The sequence below is a fragment of the Homalodisca vitripennis genome, chromosome 2 (genome assembly GCF_021130785.1).
Source record: "Homalodisca vitripennis isolate AUS2020 chromosome 2, UT_GWSS_2.1, whole genome shotgun sequence".
NCBI classification, from domain to species: Eukaryota; Metazoa; Arthropoda; class Insecta; order Hemiptera; family Cicadellidae; genus Homalodisca; species Homalodisca vitripennis.
In genome coordinates, this window is record NC_060208.1 from 51,617,892 (window position 1) to 51,641,758 (window position 23,867).

The 23,867-nt window shown below is 34.5% G+C and overlaps 1 protein-coding gene across 1 annotated transcript in view; it reads right to left on the reverse strand.

Annotated features, from left to right (window-relative positions):
- LOC124353932 (cytokine receptor-like factor 3) overlaps positions 1–4,957 on the reverse strand; it is a 73,589-nt gene extending 68,632 nt beyond the window's left edge. Inside the window, exon 1 of the mRNA XM_046803993.1 lies at positions 4,520–4,957. Within this exon, the coding sequence (XP_046659949.1) occupies positions 4,520–4,627 (108 nt within the window). The 5' untranslated portion in view covers positions 4,628–4,957. The remainder of the gene's footprint in view (positions 1–4,519) is intronic.
- Between the last annotated feature and the right edge of the window lie 18,910 nt (positions 4,958–23,867).

Genomic DNA, 23,867 nt, shown 5'->3' on the forward strand with positions numbered 1-23,867 from the left:
CTGGGGTAGGGTAAAATACCCAGTGTTTGATAGTGTTAAGAGCAGTGGTTTTGGTAAAAAAAATTTTTTCTCAAAAACCTTTCATTATAAATTAACTAGGGTGGGTGCAGTTTGTTTAGAATTTTATTTAGTTTCTGTAATTATAAAATAATGTGTTACTAAATGTGTTTTTTATATTTAAAAAATTTAAAATGGAAAGTACATCACTTAGCCTAGTGTTTGATATGGATATCTAGTGTTTGATAATGAATTTGACTAGTGTTTGATAATTAAACTTTAGTTCACAAAATACTAAATGTAATAAAACTAATTAATATTGAATCAATTAACTAACCTTTATTAAATGTAGGCTATGGTTAGATAATGTGAAAAACATTTTCTCCAAACTTTTGAAGGTTTACGTAGTACCTATAATATGTGTCCAGTCCACAAATATTTCCTTACACTATACACTATATTTACACTGTCTATTGTTAAAAACACTCTTATTTACATGTCTTCATCTTCAGTGTCACTAAGATCTAGGCCTAACGGTTCCGTATCAGTGACAATATCATTAGCACAGTTGTGACAGTAAAAGGCCAGTTCGTCATCATCGTCGTCACTTTCCTCAATACCAAATGCATCAAGATGCTTTTTTGGGATGCACTTATAGTGATAAGTGTTCGTACATTTGTCACATTCAATCCAGCGACGTCGTATTTTTAGAATTAATTCTGCAGAGTATCTTTTATTGCAGACCTTGCATGTCCAGTCATCTTCTTTATCATAAACTAATTTTTTTTTGTCTTTTTAGTTCCTTTTGACTTCTCTTTCCTCTTTTCTTCGCGTTTTCTTTTTCTTTCTTCCTTCTGTTTTTCCTCTTCTTTCTTTTTTTCTTTTTCTTTTCTCTTCATAAACCTGCCATTGTTTACTTGATACAACAGCTGGAAGTTTTACTTTTACTTTCTTCCTTGCTTGTTTGTCCTTTTTGGGCGTACCAGGCCAGGGTAAGTTGTTTTTGAATGGGGAAGGTACACCTTCACCATTGGTACCTGGTGACAGGACCTTCGCCAAACTTTCTTCGCGGCTAGACTTAAAAGAAGTGGAGGCTACAGGACTTGCTTCTTTCAGTGGTGAAACTTGAGCTTTATCTGATTTATCTTCATTTGCCAAAGTTGGAGTATCATTGTACACCACAGGTCTATCATCAGTTTTCGTCTGGTGTTGCTAATAGCCCTACTGTTTTATCATTGTTTGATGTTACATGTCTCCTGAGTAGTTTGGGCAATTAATTTTGTATTCTGTGCAGTCGTGTCCTTGGCCTTCTTCCACACTACATACAAGTCGTGTGCACATTCATCTCCTTTCCAGATTGGAGTGAAGGCACTGTAATGTCTCCTGGAACTCTTTTAATGTTGAAGGGTCGATAAAAGATTCCAAGAATTTCAAACAGTCTTGATTTGTATGTGATACACTTGCAGTATCGCATACTGTTGTGGTCTCAGTCAAACCAGCCCCTTTCCTTTTCTGACAGCACAAGTAGTTGCATTCAGAACATCCACTTTGGAATAATCTACTGCGTCGGCATTGAAATGGCATTAATCCACACCGTTTGAAGCCATTTGCAATGGTTTTAGGTGTCAATTTGTTTTCCAAAACTTTGTTTAATAAAACGGTAAAGTTAAATTTGGTTAAACGTTCTTCACCTGCTGTTAAACGCCATGTATGGACAGCAGATGCCCATTCTCTCTTCACAGGCCCAAATACTGCCACGTCAAGAGGCTGGAGTACATGTGTGCAGTTGGGTGGTAACGAAATCAAAATAATCTTATTTTCAGAGCAAAAGAGATACTCAAGTGGTATGTTAAATGTGTAGTGTGGCCATCTAGAAAAACAATCACAGGAAACTTTGTGTTTTGTTCTTGAAGCCATTTGAAGAACACATTGACAAAGTATTCATAAAATACTTCGCCCGTAATCCAACCATTGTCTGACTTGGCCATAGCCCAATCATCAGGCACCTTCAATCGATCTGATGTATGGCAGCCTTTGACCAGGAAATATTACGAGATTGGGTGCAATTTTTCCACTTGCACTAACATTACATAACACGGTTAAATTTTCCTTATCTTTTCCTGTGTGCACCTCGTACACGTTTTTCTGCCCTCTGATCCCCAAAACCTTTCCAGTGCTAGCGCAGAGAAAAAATGCTGTTTCGTCTAGATTGAACATACGTTCAGGGTCAGTTAATAAAGCATCTACCTCAGGCTTATCATGATTTTTTTACTAAGTAATCATATACTTCAGTAAACCAGTTCCTGATAAAAACTGTTCTGTGACAGTTTGCTCTTACTTTGGTGAGTTTGTCTGGTGTTTCTTTCGCTAATTATAGGGTGTCTTTTCAGAAAAAGGGCTAACCATTTTTCACCAGGCCCATCTTTGGCAAATTTATTCTCCAGCTGGAGATCTTTTGCTATCTGTTTGACAGATGTCAATAAAGCATGTTTATTCACAGGTAATCCCCGTACAGCAAGGCCCTTTACCCAATTTTCTAGCATTTCCTCTGCTTTATTTCCCAGAAGTGGCTGAGGTCCCATTTTACGTTCTATTGGGGTTTTCCCTGATACCTTGTAGGCGAGGGTTGATTGTGGTATGCCAAATTGTTTACCTGACTGCATTTACTGGTCTTCCACTTTTCACAGCATCCAAAGCCTGCCAGAAGCTGTTCGTGCGTATAAGCAAACTTGGGCTTTTTCCTTCGGCGGCATCTGAAAAGAAAAACTCTATAGGACTTAAAATAACAGATTAAAATCTATATATATCCCTATACAATTAATCATTTTAATTATAATATATTTAAGTTACTTAGCCTAAATAGCCCAATTAACATATATTTGAATGAGTTAAATACATGTATCAAACATTGGAAAATTGAGGAGCTAGTGTTTTGGGTAACAGTTATCAAACACTGGGTTCATAGGCACTTACCAATACCAGTGATTGATTTGGCTCTCATTCTTTTAAGGTTTAGGATTATTGTATGCTGAATTATATCAAAAGAAAGAGAATTAAATAATTATTCTTTCTGTTTGGGCTGGAATGAATTAGTATTTTTAACAATGAAAAGGAAAATAAATGAAAAAAACACTTACCTCTTAGCTTTTTCCGTAAAAATGTACTGGTTGATGGCAGTAACTTTTACAATAGATTCCCTCCAAAACTAGTGAACTGAAAATGGACTATGAAAAACAGCTGATCATTAAAATAAAAGTTGGTCTATAATATGTGACCTAAAACATGTGATTTTTATAACCTGTGAGCTTAACAGCAGACGAAATTAAATCAAATTATTCAAACACTGGAGTGCTATCAAACACTGGGTATTTTACCCTAGGGTACGATAAGCGGACCCGGTTTTTTATATCAAAGAATGTAATCATCGATACCTAATATTCATATCTCAAATCCTAAACCATCAATCGATATAAAATTATAGTTAACAATCATATGTTTTATATTAAAATATTAAATATTATGGTTAAGTAATATTGTTTGCCAATTTCGATTTAAAAAACCGGGTCCACTTATCGAACCCTCCCCAACAACTGAAGGGTAGGGTCCAATAAGCGGACCCGGTTTTTTATATCGAAGAATATAATCATCGATACCTAATATTCGCATATCGAATCATAGACTATCAATCGATATAAAAGTAATAACAATCATATGTTTAAATTAAAATGTGAATTTAATGATAACAAATAATAAATGAACATAACCAAAATCAGGGAAACTCATAACTTTAACTAAATGAAACAGAACGAAAACGTTTTTACTAAAGTTGTGTCCACCATTACCTTCTTTTTTTGCATCTGAAGACGACCATGTTAGCTCCTCTGACAGTTACATTTGTTACCTTTCCACAAATATCACATAATGGATTCTTAGGTAGTAACCCAACATCCTGAAGCCATAAAAAACATATTTTATCGTCTTTTAAAGCAATTTCGTGAAGCTTCCTAAGATTGACGGCCATTTTAATACACAATGTTACGTGAAATTTAAAATATTACCTTGTATTATTTGAAAGTGTTTACAGCTGTTCATATAGATTATTTAAGTTGTTAAAAATAATTCATCAGTATCGATTGATTATATCGATGGTTATGATTAAGTAATATCGTTTGCCAATTTCGATATAAAAAACCGGGTCCGCTTATTGGACCGTACCCCAACTGAATAACGAGCGTAGGTGAGGTCGCTTATTAAAGTCTACCTCAGTTAAACAATACAGTCATTTGATATATCTATAACATAATTGGGTTCAACATTTTGGTTCCAGTAGTTTAGATATAACCATGCACATTGATGATTCAATTGTGGTGGTGGTCACTCATTATACTACAGTAAAGTACATAAGAAATTATTGTAGTTATTTGCTTTAGCCACTTCACACTATTTGCCAAAATTTCAAATGATTTCTATATCTCATATCCTAATTATAAAATATTAATTTATAAATCAATAGTCTACTCACTTGCTGTTCTGCTCCTAAAACAGAATTTAAATTCTTTCCTAATTTTGCAGAGTATTCAATTGCAGTATCAACAGTTTCTAGTAGTGTCTTTTTAGAAATATTCTCCATAACTACTGACTGTACTTCAATTCCTAGTTAATATGTTGGCATTTACAGAACTTAAAGACCAACCTAATAAAAAAAACCTCTAAGAGTCAACCTTATCTATTAAAATAGTCTATTAGCCTTATGATTGTTTGTAATAGAACTAGAACATTGATTAGCTTCAACCAAATAGGTTAATAGGGTATGCAGAAAATAGCTACTCCAGTCTACAATATGAACCTTAAAAATTCGGACAAACACACGTTAGTAAAAAGTAAACAATAACAATCAATAACATAACCAATCAAATACAAACTTGGGTGGACAGTTATGTTTACAGTTTACATTCAATTAAAACAATAAACAAATGTTCGCGTTTAGGCAAGCATTTGAATCATGCAAAATCAGAATAGACAAATATGTATACATTTTTGTTAAACTATGTATATATTCTTTTTTACAATAATTTATTATAAATTAGCTATTAATAATATCTAACTATTGACACGCTAAAAATTTGGGCATTTATTTTAAACATTTCTGCATTTTAATGTATTTATATATCCTCCAGGTAATAACCGACTTCCTATTTCTGTTGTAATTAATCATAGTTTATTTATGGCCTTAAAAATGGCCACGGAACAAAATTAAAATGCAAGTAAAACGTGTAAAAGCAGCAGTAATAATAATAATGAAAACTTGTAAAGAACAATCGCAAAAAAGAGATCCTTGGACTTCTATCCTGTATTATTTGTCAATCGTAGACCTCCATTGATGTCAATGAATATGACAGTTTTCCTCTTATTTTTGTATATTTCACCCAGAGTCACTTAAACCAGACCAGTATTATGTTTTAATTTGTAAATTAGCAACTGGCTCAAGATAAAAAAAAAACATGTTATATTTAAAATTATTTGTAAACAGGCATTAACATGATACAATATATAGGGTTTTTCATTTTGGGCGGGTAGATGTTGAGATGAAATAAAACAAGCTATGTACGATACATTAACGAAATTTATTTTTCTTATGAAAGGCCCATGTATGCCATTATGTTTGGAATATGACATCGTTAAAATGTCCACCGCGGTTTTTCACAATGGTACGGATTTGAGTGGTCCAATTTTCAATTACTCTGCCGCATTAACCCGATTCTATGTGAGCGATGGCATTGGTTATGTTGATCTTAAGTTCATCGGTTGATTTAGGCCTATTGGTATAGACCTGTGACTTCAGAAAATCCCAAAAAAGCCTAGGGTCTCAAATCACACGATATTGGTGGCCAATTCATGTCACCTCTGTGAGAGATAACCATACCCTCAAATCGTTCATGCAAAATGTTCATGGTGTCGTTCGCTGTGTGGAACGTAGCGCCGTCCTGTTGAAACCATAGGTCGTTTTCATGCATATCGTTCAATTTGGGCCAAAAGAAATCCGTTATCATCGTTCTGTAGCGTTCGCCGTTGACAGTGATGGCCTCACCAACGTTGTTTTTTTTAACATATGGACCAATCACACCGCCAGCCCAAAATCCGCACCAAACAGTAACTTTTTGTGGATACATCGCTACCTGGTGAACCTATTAATTGTGGGCTGTCATTGTCCCATATTCGGCAATTAATTATGCTTGTGATTCATCCAGAAATGTGCTTCGTCGCTGAAGATAATTTTTCGGCCGAAATTAGCGTTCTCTCCAAACGCTCCAAAGCCCACTCGGCGAACAAACGGCGCGGCGTTGTCTATGGTTATAAACTTTGAGCTCCTGGGTCAGTTAGATTTTGTACGGATGCAAGCCTAAACCCAGACGCAAAAATTTGCCAAGTTGAGTTTTGCAAAAGGCCGAGTTCTTGTGCACGGCGAGGAATTGACTACCTCGGGTTCCTCTGCACACTTTCATGGACAGCGGCAACGTTCTCGATGGACCTGTTGTTCCTTTGACGTCTGGGTTTAGGCTGGTTGTTTACCGAACCGGTCTTCTCTAATTTAGCTACCAAACGTTGAAGAGTTGACATTGAAGGGCCTCCGCGTCTGCCGTAAAATGTTCGCAACGCACGTAACGTTTTAACTAGTGAACACTCATTTTGATAATAAAGTTTAATCATCTGAGCGTGCTTACTCAATTGTGTAACTTGTCATGATGAAATAACCTGTGATGAAATGGCAGCACTCACTGAACAACAATACACTAATGAAACAGCTGACACCAAAACAACATGACCGACACAGGCCTCCAACATCTACCCACCCAAGATGAAAAACCCTTTATGATACAGTATCAAGTTCTGAAATCTTGTAAGGGATAATACAACTTAGAGTGTGCTTTCAGAATTTTACGAGACTATTTCCACTGATATGAATAAAGTTAAAGTAATATTAAATATTTTAAATTATTAACATATGATTGTATAGATTTATCTTCAATCGATTTTCGAGAAAATATTCATAATATTATAAATGGTAGTTAAAAACATCATTATCTGCTCACTTGAACTAGTTATTTAAGCCTCATTTGTAATAGTTTGATTTGAAAACTAAGAAGCCTAGGGTAAATAGATAGGGAAACCCTGATATTTTAAACATAGACTCTTTGAAGCGAAATCGTAAATCTCTCACACGTCTGTTCTAGATCTCAGGGGGTCAGAGAGTACTCTTCTTTTCTAGATAAGTTGTTCACGATACAGCTACATGAAAACCCACCCAAGTGTTAAACGCATAAACAATGAATTAAGATATGGAAATGTACTATAATGTGTCAGAAAGAAACATATTATGTGTCCATCTGATGCTGTTTTATTAGATCAATTCTATTAAAGATATCATTTTTGGTTAAAGCATGTATACATTCTTGAATCTCTGTTTATGAATGGTTCGTTTAATTGAAACATTCTTTTTGAAAAAGCGATCAAACAATCTAATTGTACAATACAAATTATGCTTGAAATATTTAATATTTCTCAGTTAGTCATCCTGACTCGTGACAAACTCATTGATGGTTGTAACCAGGGCCCGATTAAGGTTTTTGGCGCCCGTAGGCTATCTTGTACTTCGCGCCCCCCCCCAACGGGTTTCCGGCCGGCTTCCCTCTGTCAAATTTCAATAATAAAAAGTGTTCTGCTGTATAGCGGCCATATTATATTTTTGTAATAAAATTTTCAACTTACTTAAATTTAAAGACCATTACAGAGAGAGACCCATTTAGGAGTATTAAAACTTTAGGAAAAGAACAACATTCAGCAACTAACTATAAAACTTTAATTATTGTTCAAAGGTCTAATGATACATGTATGTATAAACTGCTATGTAATATGTTCAAATTCAACGGTTAAAAGAACTATGCTGTTTGCTGTCATTTCCTAAAAACACACAAACAAACGAACAAAAACAGCAAAATTATAGAAAGTGCAAACTTGCAAAGGGAAAGGATGCTTACTGCTGAGCATTTTATTTGTATCTTTAAAATGGAATATGGTCTATTGTTGTAGACTTGTAGGTAACATTCTTTAAAGAGAATCAAGGGTTCTTATTTAACCACTGGTTTTGTAGGACATACAAAATTTGTGTCCTAGCTACAGCCAAACCTTACATGAGTTTTTAATTCTTATACATTTTTTTGTAGATTAATATCATTAAATAGTCACAAAAATTCAAAGTTCAGCACTTTGTAATGTTACTTTCAAAAAATCTGTAGGCTTATTTTTTTTAAATGCATACTGTAATTTTAAGGCTGTTAAAATTATGTGAATTTTATCTCTTACTTCAGTATAAATGCTGCCATAATAATGGAGATTTTATTGTTGTCCATTTTAATAAGAAAGCTTAGTAGCTACGTATAGCCTGTTTAATTAGCGTTTTAAACTGTAAATCACTGAAAAGGATTTATAATAAATCAATGAACATGGTCAAAATTGGTCATCAACTTTCTCTGGTTTATTCAAGTACATTATGTTACATTAGAAATGACATTAGACTTTGGTATACAACTTGGTGACTTGAACATTTAATCACAAATAACAAAACAATGAGCTTAGAACTATAAAATTATTAGGCCTACTGTTAAACAAAAAGAACTTTTTATTTTCTCATGACGATATATTCCCTGATTAAACAAAGTCTTTTCTTCCCGTGCTTTTGATGAGGCAAAACGCATCGATCAAGTCATCAAACGGAACGAGCTGTACATAGTCACTTTCTATAAATAAGAGAGCGAGTGCCTGGGAGTTTTTCTTGCCGTAGAGAGTCGACCTCAAATAATTCTTGACTCGAGTAAGAGCAGAAAAGGATCTTTCTCCGCTGCAATTAGACACCGCCATTGCTCAAGAAGATCCGCAATGCCACTTCCACGTTTCGGAAAAAGAGATTCAAGTTTTAGGGTTTTTTACATGTTTCAATAGCCTGTAGGCTTTAGTCCCGGTCGGTTTGACTTTCTTCTTTTCCTCCATTCTGTCTGACAGTACATTTTCCTCTTCATAGAATGTATTATCATCTTTAAAAAATTTTTGAAGATACAAACACTCATCTGGAAATGAATCATCTAGGTCTGTTGAATATTCATTCATTAGCTTTGTTGCCTTTTTCCTTCAAGATTGAACTCTCAATTTTATTCAAATTCCATAGAAAAGTTGAAGGAGTCTCGTAGTGTGACATAAATTGATTTTCTCCTTGTTAGTTGCCTAGGAGTGTATCAATTGCTTTGTAGTAAACAATTTATCAGGAATGATTTCCGCCCATCAAACTCAGTGTGCCCCTCTTTGCTTTCTCCAAAAGGGATTTTTGGTTTCTTTTTCCTTGTATTGTCTTTGTTTGTACTCTTGAGAATTGCACATAAGCTTTGCCTCACTTTCAAAGTTAGAAAATTGTTCCTCATTTCTTAATGAACTTAGAAAAAGACTCTAGGAGCTCGTACGAAAGTGCTGTCTGATCTAAGTCTCCATCTTCAGATTGAAGTCGTACACTGATGTCATGAAACTTCATGAGTACTTTATTCCAAAAACAAATCATCATGGTCATTTCCAAAGACTGGAGCTTCTCTATCAGTTTGTTTGGCTTCAAGTCGTACGTCTTTTTTATTTTCTTCGTTTGAAGTGATGTCTTGTAACGCTGCGATTATTTGTTTATATGACTTGTGCATGGCTTTACTGGCATCTGCTCTTGCACTCCAGCGAGTTTTCGAAAGGGTCTTGACTGTCAAACATTCTTTGTCCATATTGCGACATAGAGAATTTCCCATTTTGTGTGTAGATGAATGGAAAAAGTTGTACATTTGCTGTGCCAGGGCAAAAATATTCACAGAATCTTACTACTACTTTCTGCAGCGGTCGAACCTACTAGCTGTAACGAATGAGCTGCGCAAGGAACGTAGTGAGCAAGAGGATTTTGCTCTTTGATTCGATTTTGAAGCCCCTTGTAACACCCAGACATGTTACTTGCATTGTCGTAACTCTGACCTCTACAGTCACTGATATTTAAGTTCAAACTTTCAAGAGTATTATCACAGCCTTCTCCATATCTTCCCCTTTATGGCCACAATTTGGGATGAACGTTATGAACCGCTCATTAGGTGACCCGTCAGGTGCTACAAAACGAATGACAAAAGTCACAATTGATCCACATTGGAAACATCTGGAGTAGAGTCGACAATAATCGAAAAATACTTAGAATTCTTGATATCTGACGCGATTTTGGATTTAACATTGTCAGCTAACAGAGTAATAAAACTCGTTAACGATCGTGGAAGATAAGTATGAGGGGCACTCCTTTACCTTTATTTCCGAAACGAGCAACATGGTCAGCCATGAAAGGATCAAACTTGCACAAAAGCTCTATACAGCCAGGAAATTACCATTACTGGTTGACCCCAAAATTTCATTTTTCACCATAAAACGGGAAGCCCTCGAGAAGTTAAATACTTAACTACTTCAACAACTCTTGGCAATACATCTCTCCAATACTTCACTTCTACTTGATGCTGCTCAAGTAGTTTTGCATCAATTCTCTGAGGTGCATTCATCCGGGTCAAATATTTGTTCACACATTCTCTGTGCTCTAGACTATTATCATGTTCTTGAATTTGTGTGAATTTCTCCAATCATTAAAGCCGCATGTAGCTAAGGCAGTCGTCCCCCCATAGAGCTTACAAGGAGCACAGTATACATAGTCAGTTGATTTGGAATAAACTAAATGAGTTCTTTTTACAATCTCTCCATTTACAAGTTTTTTGAAAAAACAAGCTTTGTTCAAATAACGGTTTTGGTCAGAATACTGCCGCTTTGATTGGGAAAAATCCCCACTGTCATTTTGATTGATGCTGTGCACTGCAAAGTATTCACGCAATGCCTCATTTACCAGCCATAAAAGCGGGATCATCAAGATTTTTTGATCGGTTACCTCTTTATTTGCTGGTACACAATCTTGCAACTGAGGTCCCAAATCTGCTATTTTTCTCGGTTGATGGTGGTGAAGGGACGTGTACAGGTGCAATTTCCGTTGTGGTGTCTGAGACATCGGTTAGCAGTGGCACTGGCAGGCTGCTGAATCACTTCCACTCTCACTATAACACCGCTGTCCTCACTCACAACGTTTTCGTTCAGTTCCCGTGACGACCGGCAATGTCTCAGCAGAACAACTGGGAGTTTCGGGTTTATTGAAAAAACGTCTAGTCTATGAATTTTATTTAGAAGAGCACTTTCCCGTTCGTTACGCTCCCGGGCCCGTTTACGGTATTCGGAACCACTTGGTTTTTTACTCATAATGTAGCCTACATATGTAAAACAAGCAAACCACTGCTTCTTCTAATATTTCAGTATCAAACACTCTACTCGACTTACGAATAAATGTCAGTGTTCATAATAACGAGCAATGACACCAATTAATCACAACGAAAGTCCAAATAATTCATAGGCCATAGGCCTAAAACAAACAGTGCAGACGAGGAGGACGACTGACTGCAGCTGCAGCTACACTCTGTCTCTATCTGTCAGAGAGCGTCAGTGTTGCAAACGGCGAAGGGCGGCGGCCGGCGGCGCCCCTCGCGCGAAGCAAAATTTCCCTTTTAGTTTCCCTACCGTTACGATAATTACTATGCGTTGTCACTAATCGCTATTAATTAATTTCTTTTTCTACTTAATAGTTATTTTTAAGTAAATGGAGTAAATCTAAGGTCTAGGTGGATGTGTAAATATGTACAAAAATGTATAGTGAAGTTTTAGACCATACCATTTTATTTACTACATATAAAAAAGCACTTCATCTTGAACTCCGAAGCGCCCCCCTAAAATCGTCACCGGTCTCGCGCCCTAGGCTGCAGCCTACTTAGCCTACTGGTTAATCGGGCCCTGGTTGTAACAACTCTTAACTCTAAACACTCGATAATTTTAAACAGAATTGCGGGACCAATACACACATTGACAAAGAAAATCACGAATCCTAGCAACATAAATGAAAAAAAAACTTACATAAATTTCCCGTTAGTAACGGACAAGATAAGGCCATTGTCATTTCTAAGCTTGTTTTTCTTGATTATTTGCTTCGATTGGACCTATATCAACCATATGGCATACTTGAAGTAAAATCTGTTTTATATAATTTTTATTATTTATTTAAAATAATTGATTTATTTTAAATGATATTTTCGTATTGTAATTTACTAACTGAAGGTTCGGTCAGATTCCGTTGTAACCCAATTATTTAAACTTGTTCTTGTTATAAATGTATGTTGTTCTGTCTCTAAGGTGGTTAGATGTTTCCCAGTGTATATATATATATATATATATATATATATATATATATATTTTTTTTTTTTTTTTTTTTTTTTGAGAAACTGGATAAAGGTTTTATACTTTGTGGAATATGCAAAATAAATTTTAAATACTAAAATAACACTAGTAAAATGAAAATGCAATTGAAACGAAACCACACCACACACTTGTTTGGGAAGCAGACATTAACGTAAATAATGTTACATATATTGATTCTGTAGCTATACCGTACAAAGTACTCACAGCGAGAGTGAAACCAACTCAACCAACTACTCGTATTAATCGATGGCCAGTTTAAAACGTTCCGTCGCGTCGCCAGGAAGTACAGGCTATTCATCTATATTGGCAAGCGATCTCAAACCCTAACATGCAAGATTAGGTCTGTGGAGGCAAATGATCGTATTTATTAATATTTTTTAGACTCCGTAGACTACATAAAACATACGAGTATAATTCTTGGTTCACAATTTCATTACATTCATGCCTTTCTGATATAAAAATCAAACCAATTTTCTTAAAATTATGTGCGTAAGATTGTTGTCTGTTTTTTGTGTTTTCTAACGGAGCTGATAATGCGTCTGGGAGCCACGATCACAAACCAAAGAAAGAAATGGACTGGGTGTTGGTGAGCGACAAGTAAAGTTAGGTCAAAGTGGTTTCATTAATAAAGCATTAAGGGCTAAGCATTAATTTTCTTTGAGAATATAAAACTCATCTTTAAACTCTACCAGTTTTCGTGTTATGCAAGATCTCGTAAATGGTAGTTTCAAGGCTTAGCCGTAGAATCACCAAACACATTGAAGGAAAATTGTTTATGTTGTTAGAATATTATGAAATGATGTAATATATTATTTTTATGAAAGAAATTTTCATCAATAGGTTATAAAATAATTTACCAACTATCTTATTTTATATGACTATTTTATATTTGGTTAATTTATCAGTTAAACAATTATTGGTTAGATAACTTTATGATTGTCCGTATTCAGTTATTTGCAAGTAAGCTACGCTGGAGTTTTGTTTACGAACGCAGGTCTACTACTCCTCATGAAACAGATATCTTATTGATGTTATCCTACGCTAAATCATTACTACAGCGTGTAAATAAAGCTACAGCGCATGGTTAATTATTTATAATTCCGATACGTTAGGCACAATATCACAATTAATTAGATAATTACCGTGCGTCAATGCCCCTTGCCCGCTAAATGGACCTACCCTTTGTGTACACGCCCTATCCAATTTCCCGGCTGATCAGTTCACTAAATACATTCCTAAGGAGTAAAAATTAAAAACAGCTCTCCGCCAGAAGCTTAGCTAAGTTGTTCATAAATAACATCTCATTAAACATAATATATTTTTATTGGATTATAATAAAACATACACATAACATAAAAGTGTAATAGAAATAACATTAACATATATTATTATTATTATTCAATTTATAGTCTTTTCTAACCCAAAGACTTGAATAAACCAGAATATCAATTTGTAACGACATTTATTCAATAAAACTTCGAAACACAATCTCTCTAAAGCGTTCACTTGTAAGTAGTGAGTAGCCTATTTGTATTCCTCCTTCGCATTATATTTTATGAAGAAAATATATAACATTATATTCCCCACTTGTTTACAGATACAATGTAGCTAAACAGCTAAGCTAAGTAAAGATGTTTAGCAAGGTACATACGCTAGCTGATAAATAAGTGAATAATAAGCGACGTTAAGTATTTAATATTTATGAATATTTACAAATTAAAAGAAAGAACTAAACATTTTGTTCGTAACGTTGGCAACATAAATGTGCTGCGACCTCCAGGTCGAACTGGGAACTACCAGGGCAAATAAATGCAGCTATCTGCCTCCAGAGCGTATCACTCTCCTTACTCTTATTCTATTAACACATATTCCAACTGAAACAGGGGACGATTATTTATAGCTTAACATTGTTGCTAAATGAGAGTATGAATGAAAGGTTTTTACGTTCAAAAGTTCAAACTGGAAAATTGTTACTAAGTAAATTATTGTGTATTTCAAGAATAATTAATGTCTTATTAATTATTGTTTGGAATACACAATAATTTACGTATATATGTGTAGACGAGATAGTATAAATATACTAATATTACGTACTTGTGTGCAAATACAGATGCAACTTAGAAAAATAATAAATTAGTGTGATTAACCAAAATATCACAATAATTTTATGATCTTATTGTTATTTACTGAGCAACTCACGGGAAGATTTGTACTTACCTACTCAGTTGTGATAAATAACATTAATTAACAAGCACATTTATTTTCTCTAAGTAGGCCTTAGTCAAATGTCCTACTGTTAAACAATCCTATGCTAGATATTAGTTTTATCAACTAATAAGGATGGATGGCGGCAGCCTATTATTTTTGTTTCTTTTATTTTCTACGACATTCGTATAAATATTTTCATAACAGAACAACGAATTATATAAGCATTATACAATGTGAGAATCAGCGCTATGGTTACTTCTCTCTCTGAATCTGACAGAGTATGTACATTCGGCACGCTTTGCACCAGTACCCTGACATTTGCACCAGTACCCTAAAATAGGCTTACGCCTCTAAATTTATATTGTGATTTTATTTTATATTCATGCTTGGGAAAATTATATTCTGCACACTAAATATATAATTTGTTTAATCTCCATGTAGAATATCTCTCTTATCAAATTTACACTAAATTTAGTCTGAAAATTACATTTACAACATAAATAAATCTGAGAAGAGATAAGTTAATATAATATCTAATAAACAATGTTTCTAAATTACATAGAAAATTATAAAGGCAGTCGGGACTGACCTGAAGTGACCACTTCTTATAATGGGTTGTGAATATATATCTTGAAAAAGTAAATTTGCTAACTATTAAATGGTTATTTTGTATATTTTAAAATATATGAGGCACTCAATGGTTTAACATAAAAGAGTTTTCAAATTTTCTATTAGTTTAACACATATTTTTGTAGCATTTATTACATTTCATGTACTACAATGATCACTGACTTCTAAATATTAAAGTAATAAATATTTATACAATTTCATTATTATCGTTTATATTTGTTTCTATAAATTGGTCAGTATCATTTTCAGTACAATCTTGGATTTTCGAAACAATTACTTTATTTTCAGTGCTATTATATTCTTAATATAAAATTATGAAATAAAAAATAAAAATTCTGGAATAAAATCTTGCTAAATATCTTGTAAACACAGCATCTATTGTTGTTCCATATCTTGTTGTACTTACGTTTTTAACGTTTGACATTGTTAAATTTAATTTATCTTTTCAAGTCAGTTAACGGTTTTAACGTTCCTTCAGCAAAATTGTATTACAATATGTTTTTATGTGAATTTTTTAAGTGAATGTAAGGTAAGGCCCAATGTAATTGAATAAAGGTTATAATTATAATCAACAGAAATACTACAGTTTTGTTAGCTATTAAAGATGTAATAGTTATTTTCAATGCTTTTTTATATCTCATCAAGACATAACGATTCATGAACTGGAATAGAAATTAGTAATAACCGTGCTGAAATTCAATTCAAAATCCGATGAGATTTAAATACTGCTATCAAATGGTGCAGTAAGTTATTCAATTTTATGTTGGATTCATCAATAAATAAATTGGAAGTTTGTAGATTTATTCAGACAAGTATATTACCATATATTTTAGTACCTTTCCAACGATTGTTTGGCATTGGAAGTTTGTTTAGTGCGTTAAAGTCACATTAGCTACTAATAGCAAGTTAAGAATTAATTTTGTAAATTTTTACATCTTTAAAATTATGTAACCTAACCTGAAAAATTCCATAACCAAGGAAAGTATGGATAAGCAGGGATAGATACAGACGATGCGATATTTTGGACAACATTTACGTCAATAATAGTACGAGTAAATTTGGTTAGAAATATGAACGGTTAGAAAACAAATAATTGTAAAACACTACTAGATAAGAGAAGCGTTTCGTTATTTTCCTTATCACATATAATGTTGTATGTTATTGTGGTTTATATTTCCCTTTTAATCTCTCCTAACAGATTTTTCATGAACGTAAACTTTTGTTAGTTCAGATTAGATGTTTATATAACGGTTTGTTTACGTTTCGGTAAAGCTGCTATTCTACTTTGAAGCCGTGTGCAAACATACGTACATCCATAGTCTGCCAAAATAAGTAGACTATTTAACGTTCCTTCAGCAAAATTTAATCAACAAGGAGCACTGTTGCTCTTCTCACAATAGTACGTCTGGATTGCCACTCAACGGAGATTAGAAACGCCCTGACATAAAAATGGCGTGATAGTCCTGCCCCTAGCGACTACAGAGCGAACAAGCGTGACGAGATGCGTAACGCGAAACGAAAGTTTTTCCCCGTGCAAAACATACATCCATAGTCTGCAAAAATAAGTAGTCACTTCAACAAGGAGCACTGTTGCTCTTCTCACAATAGTACGTCTGGATTGCCACTGAACGGAGATTAGAAACGCCCTGACATAAAAATGGCGTGATAGTCCTGCCCCTAGCGACTACAGAGCGAACAAGCGTGACGGATGCGTGACGCGAAACAAAAGTTTTTCCCCCGTGCAAAACATATGGTAGGCTATCCATAGCCCGCCAAAAGAAGGTGTCACTTCAATGAAGCGTTTATGATAACAACTATATGCTACATTTAAATACAAATTATGAATAAGTTAAAATCTTAGATGCTTATCATAAATGTGATTAGACATTTTTTTCACACATTTGCTTTTGCTATTTTTAAACCGTATATAACAGGTGAGTGAGCTTCTCAAAAGTTTTTTAAATTCATAACTTAACTGTACGTGGAACATACACAATTTTTGTAATATTTGGTTGTTTGAGATACTATTTCTTTTGAACATCATTGAATCTATGCTTAGATCTTTTCTCAGTCCGGTTGTTAATACCTCCATGCGCACGTGAATTCAAGAAACTAGTGTCAATTTTTAATAAATCGCAATTGTTTGTAATAGACATAACACATTTTAAGGCCAGTATTGTATGATAATTCAATGAGATTTACAGATATAAAGTTTTAAACAAATCGAACTTGTGTTTAGCTATTCTTATATAATTTAAGACATACTTGTTACCTATATCTGTTAAAGAGAATCAATTTCAGAATAAATTGAAAACGGCTATTGTTTTAGGCATGTCTGTTTCATAAAAGCTTGATTGATTTACGGCTATTCTCACTGTGTTAAACTTAGCGAAGATTATCTAAATGAAGATGGAATGTGTCATCAGGTTTAGGAAGTGAGATCTGGACCCATTTGTTTCTTCACTTAATGTATAATGTAGACTTTCATCTGTATTACGTTTTTGAGGAACGGATGGTGCTGCATAATTTATAAAAATACAAATGAAAACTGTTATTTGTTAAGCAATTGAGAAAAGCTAAACAAATATGGCTATTGGTTGTTTAAAATGCTCGTAACAATCCAATTTGGATTTTCATGGAAAGAAAAACTGAGAGAGTTCAAAGAAGTTACAGATTTCGTAGTCCCCATAGAAACTTGGAATTCCAAGCGTTTCGAGTGGTAATAGTAAAGTAAGGTAAAGTAATATCTTATTTTACCAGGCGAATTTAAGGCTAAGAAGCCCTCTCTAACACTATATATTAGTGTACTAATATATATATATATATATATATATATATATATATATTGTGTGTGTGTGAGTGCGCGCGCGTGTGTGTGTGTGCGTGCGTGCGTGTGTGTGTATTAGTGTACTGTTAACAACAATTATTATTATGGAATGATCTAACTATTACTATAAATACCACCGTGGAAGAATTAAAATGATTTATTTTATTGCAGATATTATTCAACCGTTGCTGTGAATATGTGAACGTAAAATACTCCATATTTGCATGGAATATTTACAGTGCTACAGGAATAATGACTAACATGACTCAACGAGCTATTTACTCCGAGAGTCAACTTTGAGGAAAGAAACGAACACAGAGCCTTTGGTAATATTTGAAATGGAATCGCAAAGCAATTTACTAGACGCAAAGTGTAATGTTTTTGACGGCCGAGATATGTATTGAGATCGGAGTGAGTCTGTTTTGCGATGATGAGGAATACGTATCTGATTAGGTATGTAAAAAGTAATATAATTCCTAGACTGAGTACAAAATAAGATTGTGCACTCTACAGTTATACTCAGAACAAAACGAGGGCAGCGAGACTAATGGAACGCGAAACAGTCAGATGTTTCTTTTAAGGATTTAACTGAACCGTAATTTTTGCAGTTATGATAGTTTAGATATTTATGTTTCTGTCATGCAACATCTACTATTACTTTTAAATTTTACATGAACACTGAAATAATATGTATTTAAAATTTGCTATGTGCTCTGACGAAGAAAGCTACGCTCCTCGATTTAGTTTTCCTTCCCACTGCCCAAAATACGAGTAGTTCCAGTGCCTTAAACCTACGGTAGTCTGTGTTCCTAGGAATAACGGGAAACTCACTTTTCAAATTTCCCACCTGAGTTGATTCTTGATACCTAAGATTGTGCAGTAGTATATCTTGGCCACTCACGTAATCTTGGCAGCCTAATATAGGAGTATAACATCCTAGGTCATTATAATGTGTTTGTACAGATTTTATGGTTAATATACTATTTATTTGCACGAAATTTTTATGGTGGCATCGTGACGTCATTTGTACTGACAGTGATATGATATCTCACACTTACCTAGTGTGATGCCAAAACTATAAAATAGTGTGGATTATGGTTTGTGTATTATAATCGCTGAATATTGTGTGAATAAGATGTTTGTATATAAGCATTATGGCACCCCAGTAAGCGCCATCTTTATTAACGGTGCCGTAAATCCTCATACTGGTCTATCATGGGCGATACAACTTTGATTATTATGGCAATACATATTCATTGGGTTATTTACGGTGACGTTAAAGGATTCATATTTACATAAAACTATATCAAATTGACACATTACTACATTGATGGAATTTTATTACAGTAAATATTACATGTTTTAATCACCGATCAGCAATTATTCGCTCAATACTGAGCGAAACATTTGAAAGTTCGTGAGAAAGTAAGCCAGCTGACTTATAGTAGCTGAACTCAAGTAAGAAACAATAGATCCTTACTCACTGGGCGGTTTTTACCGCGCGTTAAATACGCCATCACCGTACTATTGTGTTATACATTGAGCGACAGTAATCACAGTCGATCATTTCATGGTGAATTTACTGCAGGTGCCATATGCACTCGCAGAATACTTCTCAGGAGATATCCCAGTGTATATTAACAATTATACTAAAACAAAAAAAAACTTAGTTATTTAGTTGTCAGTTACAGTTTTAAAATTTTGCTTTATTTGCATGTGATATGGTCACACTTCAACCACTTGCTCTGTTATTGTAAACATTATGTTGCGAGTAATACAACAATAAGTTTTAAAATAATTTGTTCTATTTATTTATAAAATAAGTAATGAATGATATGTTAAGCTTAATAATAGTATAATTATTAACTACAACCAAATGAAGCAAAGTATCGTGTAAACAATATATTCTGGCAGATACATTGAAGAGCCTCACTTTTCACCCATTCATCACTAGTTCTCCAACTTTCCGATATCACAGAAAGTTGAAATTTGGCGCACCTATGTCTCATGACTTAGATAGAAAAACTAAAGCATTTTCATAAATATTAAACATCGGAGGTTGAAATATGGCTGGAACCTGTAGAAGAAATATATTTTGTTATTCAACTTCTCAATGTCATAGGAGGATGTAATTTGACACACACGCGCCTCATGACTTAAGTACATAATCAAGATAACTTCCTTAAATATCAAATATCCATAGGGAATAACAGTAGTTGCAATCTCTAGAAGAACTGCCATAGTTTGTATGGTTTTTGAACTTCTCACTGTTATAAGAAGGTAAAATCTAATACACACGTGTCTTATGCTCTGAACAGATAAACAAAATATTTTTCATAAAGATCAATCACCCATATGGACTGAAATCAGGTTCCAACTTAGAAGAACTATATTTTTGTTTAAGACCTCTCGATGGCCTACAACGATAAAATTTGAAGTACACGTGCCTTGTGTTCTCAAGGGACTACTGGTACCCAAAATCCTTAGACCGAAAGCAGATTACAATGACCAACAGTTGACACTTTTTTACGAAAGTACTTTTCAAGGTGTATACACTTTCTTCATCGAGATAATGAGAAAATCTACTACGGGGCCTGAAATAACAGACCGGAAGTAGATTAATATGAATGGAAGTAGAGGCCCTGACCAAACAAGATTTTCCAGACTTATGTATGTGTATATGTTTTCTTGATAACGCCAACAATGCACACGTTACTACGCCACTATCTTAGACCGTATGTAACTTACAATGAAGTAGTAATTCTTTGACGAAAGTATATACTTTTCAGACAATTTACTATACATTTTCGTAATCAGAGCTTTGAAAACGATCCTTCCGGCCCATACGCAGATTCAATTGGCGGAAGCAGCCAATTTGAGATCGAAGTAGATTTTTCAGATCAACGTAACACATTTCCTTAATCCGGAAAACAACATACCCGGAAGTATATCGAAATGACCGGAAATAGTAATTTATTGACCAAAGTAGACTTTTTAGACCTATTTTTTATTGGTACAACAAGGCAAACACCTACAATGGCGACGAAAATACCTTAGAATGGTACTAGATTGCAATGATCAAAAGTAGACGTATTAATACTGAAGTAGACTTTTCAGACCAACGTATGTATATATTTTCTTGACCGGGGCACGGGGGAAACTTAGACCGGAACAAGGGCCAGAAGTAGACATTTTATGACTAAAGTAGGCTTTTCAGACAGACAATGTATAAATTTTTTATTGCGGAAACTTAACAAACTATATTATTGTGCATGAGTACAATTCATTTGGATCACAGATGCTTCTTCACACGCTAAACCTGAAACAAGAGCCAGTAATAAGTACCATAAATATGTCTACTACCGATTCAAAATACTTAGAGGCCTTCATCACATTACATCACTAACCATTTAAAAGATTATTATGATAGACTTAATATTCCTCAAAAAGCCAAAATATTTCAAGTTTCACTGAAGTTGTTGACGCTATTTATTTAAATATTAAAGAGTGTTTCAAAGAAATTTGTGTATTTCATTAGTACTCATAAAATCTGCTTCACTCTCCAACTTCAAGACCCCAAACCTACTTACAAGTGTAGGTTAAACTTTAAGTATGTTATGGCCCTAAATGAAAAAGATTCACAATTTTTCCAATTGCACCACTTTAAAAAGTTTTTGGTGTACGAAAATATTATACCCTAATTCCAAATGTATTCATATAAAAAAATCTAAAGTTGACGATAGCTTATAAACTACTAAACGGGTATTATATTGAGTTACATTTTCTCATAATACATTTTAAAATATTACTTAATACAATTCAGGTTTTCCCCCAAGTTCAATATTTTAACATATATTAATATGATGAATATTAAATATTCATATCAAATAATGAATGTCTGGTTGCATTTCAATCCTGGAATATCTCCTCCTGTTTACTGCCACAAAAACAGTCGTAACTATTAATTAATAAATTAGTACTTAAATATTATAACTGAAAAAAATATATAAATACCAGGAATCGTACTAGCACGACAAAATCGCGCCTAGCTCTACTAGAGCTCGAAACTAAGGAACGCTGGTGCCAACGTAAATCAAGCGACCCAGCGACCTCGAAAAGAAAATAAACTAACTAAAACCTAAATGCGAACACTAGTTCGCTCGAAATTGTGCCTAGCTCGACTAGAGCTCGAAACTAAGGGACGCTGGTGCCAACGTACGTCAAGCAACCCAGCGGCCTCGAAACGAAACGATAAACTAAGTCAAACTAAATTAAATCACGCCTAGCCCGAAGCTCAGGAACGCTGGTGCCAACGTACGTCAAGCGACCCAGCGGCCTCGAAACGAAACGATAAACTAAATAAAAACTAAATTCAAACTCCTCGTTACTAGTAATAGAATCTAATCCTATTCCTACTGATTTATTTTCTTGCTATACTTTATATCTAAAATAATATTCTATTAGCAGCCTAAGTACGTAATATCATGTACTTATCGTATCGTTAGTGACTGGGCGAGTGCAGGTAAAAACGTGTTTTGGCAGGTAAAATAAGTACCTACTACGGCTAGAACTTACTTGCACCTTATCGTGTCGTATGTGGGGGCGGTGACTCCGACTCGACGACTCCGACTGAGACTCCGCCAGAGAGAGCGAGTCAGCCAGGCACAGCGTACTTACATACTGTAGTACCTGAGTCGTCCGCTGTAAGGCGCTTCAGCCCTTGAAGCGAACTCCGAAGGATTTAGCCTGAAACTCCGTGTCTTACCCGGTCGAGCCGGACCCCGCCAGCTGACGTCTCCCGCGTTGGTGTTGAGCTACTGGAGTATACTTGTAGGTGGAAGAAATAAAGATTATAACATGTCATTAAAAACTAAAAATATTCTCCTCTGAAAAAAATGCCTTATTTAAGCCCCCTGTAAAAATGACATGTTACAGTACTCGTACTAGGAGAGTAGGAGCGGCCAATTGTGTAGATGCACATTTTGTCATGTAGGTATGCCAAAAATCCTGGCTGGCGGTGACAGTAACGCGACAGAGAACCTGGTCACGTCCGCTACGGTTAAAACTGCCGCTCGGCATTCCGCCGAGCAATAAGTAACCTTATATTTTTAATTCTTCACACTACAGTAGAGGACGCGAAAGAGTTCGTTGGCACACGTCAATTGCTGCCTGACACGTCGGTGGCGTGATGCAGCCGACACAGTACAACCGTACAACAAAAGTCACACTAACGTAAAGTAGTTAGCTCTTCAAGTTCTCGTTGGCTGCTTCAAGGTCACATGTCGAATAGGCTCCTTCCTCAACTGCAATATCTGGTGAAGACATCTACTTCACAAAATAATTTTTTTATATAAAATTGTATAACTATTTTTAGTTGCCTTGGAACTCGTTCGTATGTTTTGCTTGGTTTTAGGAAGAAGCTATATATTTTGGGGTCTGTAGGCTACAGGACGGTACAATATATCCAGCAACGTTCTAAAGATATATAGGCCTATCTCAGATATTCGGTGCAATATTGGTTACCATATATGGTAGTTGGATTGCAGGCATGTTCAGTATGTATGAATCTATGTATCTTTGGTCTTTCGATACTTCTTTGTATCTGTTTATTTTAGGTTATCGTATTTTTTTGTCTAAATAAATTGCTTTAAATGTGACTGATTGTATTAAATTTTTAAGAAAAAATAGTACTACGTCTTTTTTATACAAGTATTAATTATTTGGAATTTTAAGGTGTAACATATTTGAATTTGGATGTATTTCTCCAATAGAAAATTTTAATTTTTAAACCATTTTTGGTTGTTAT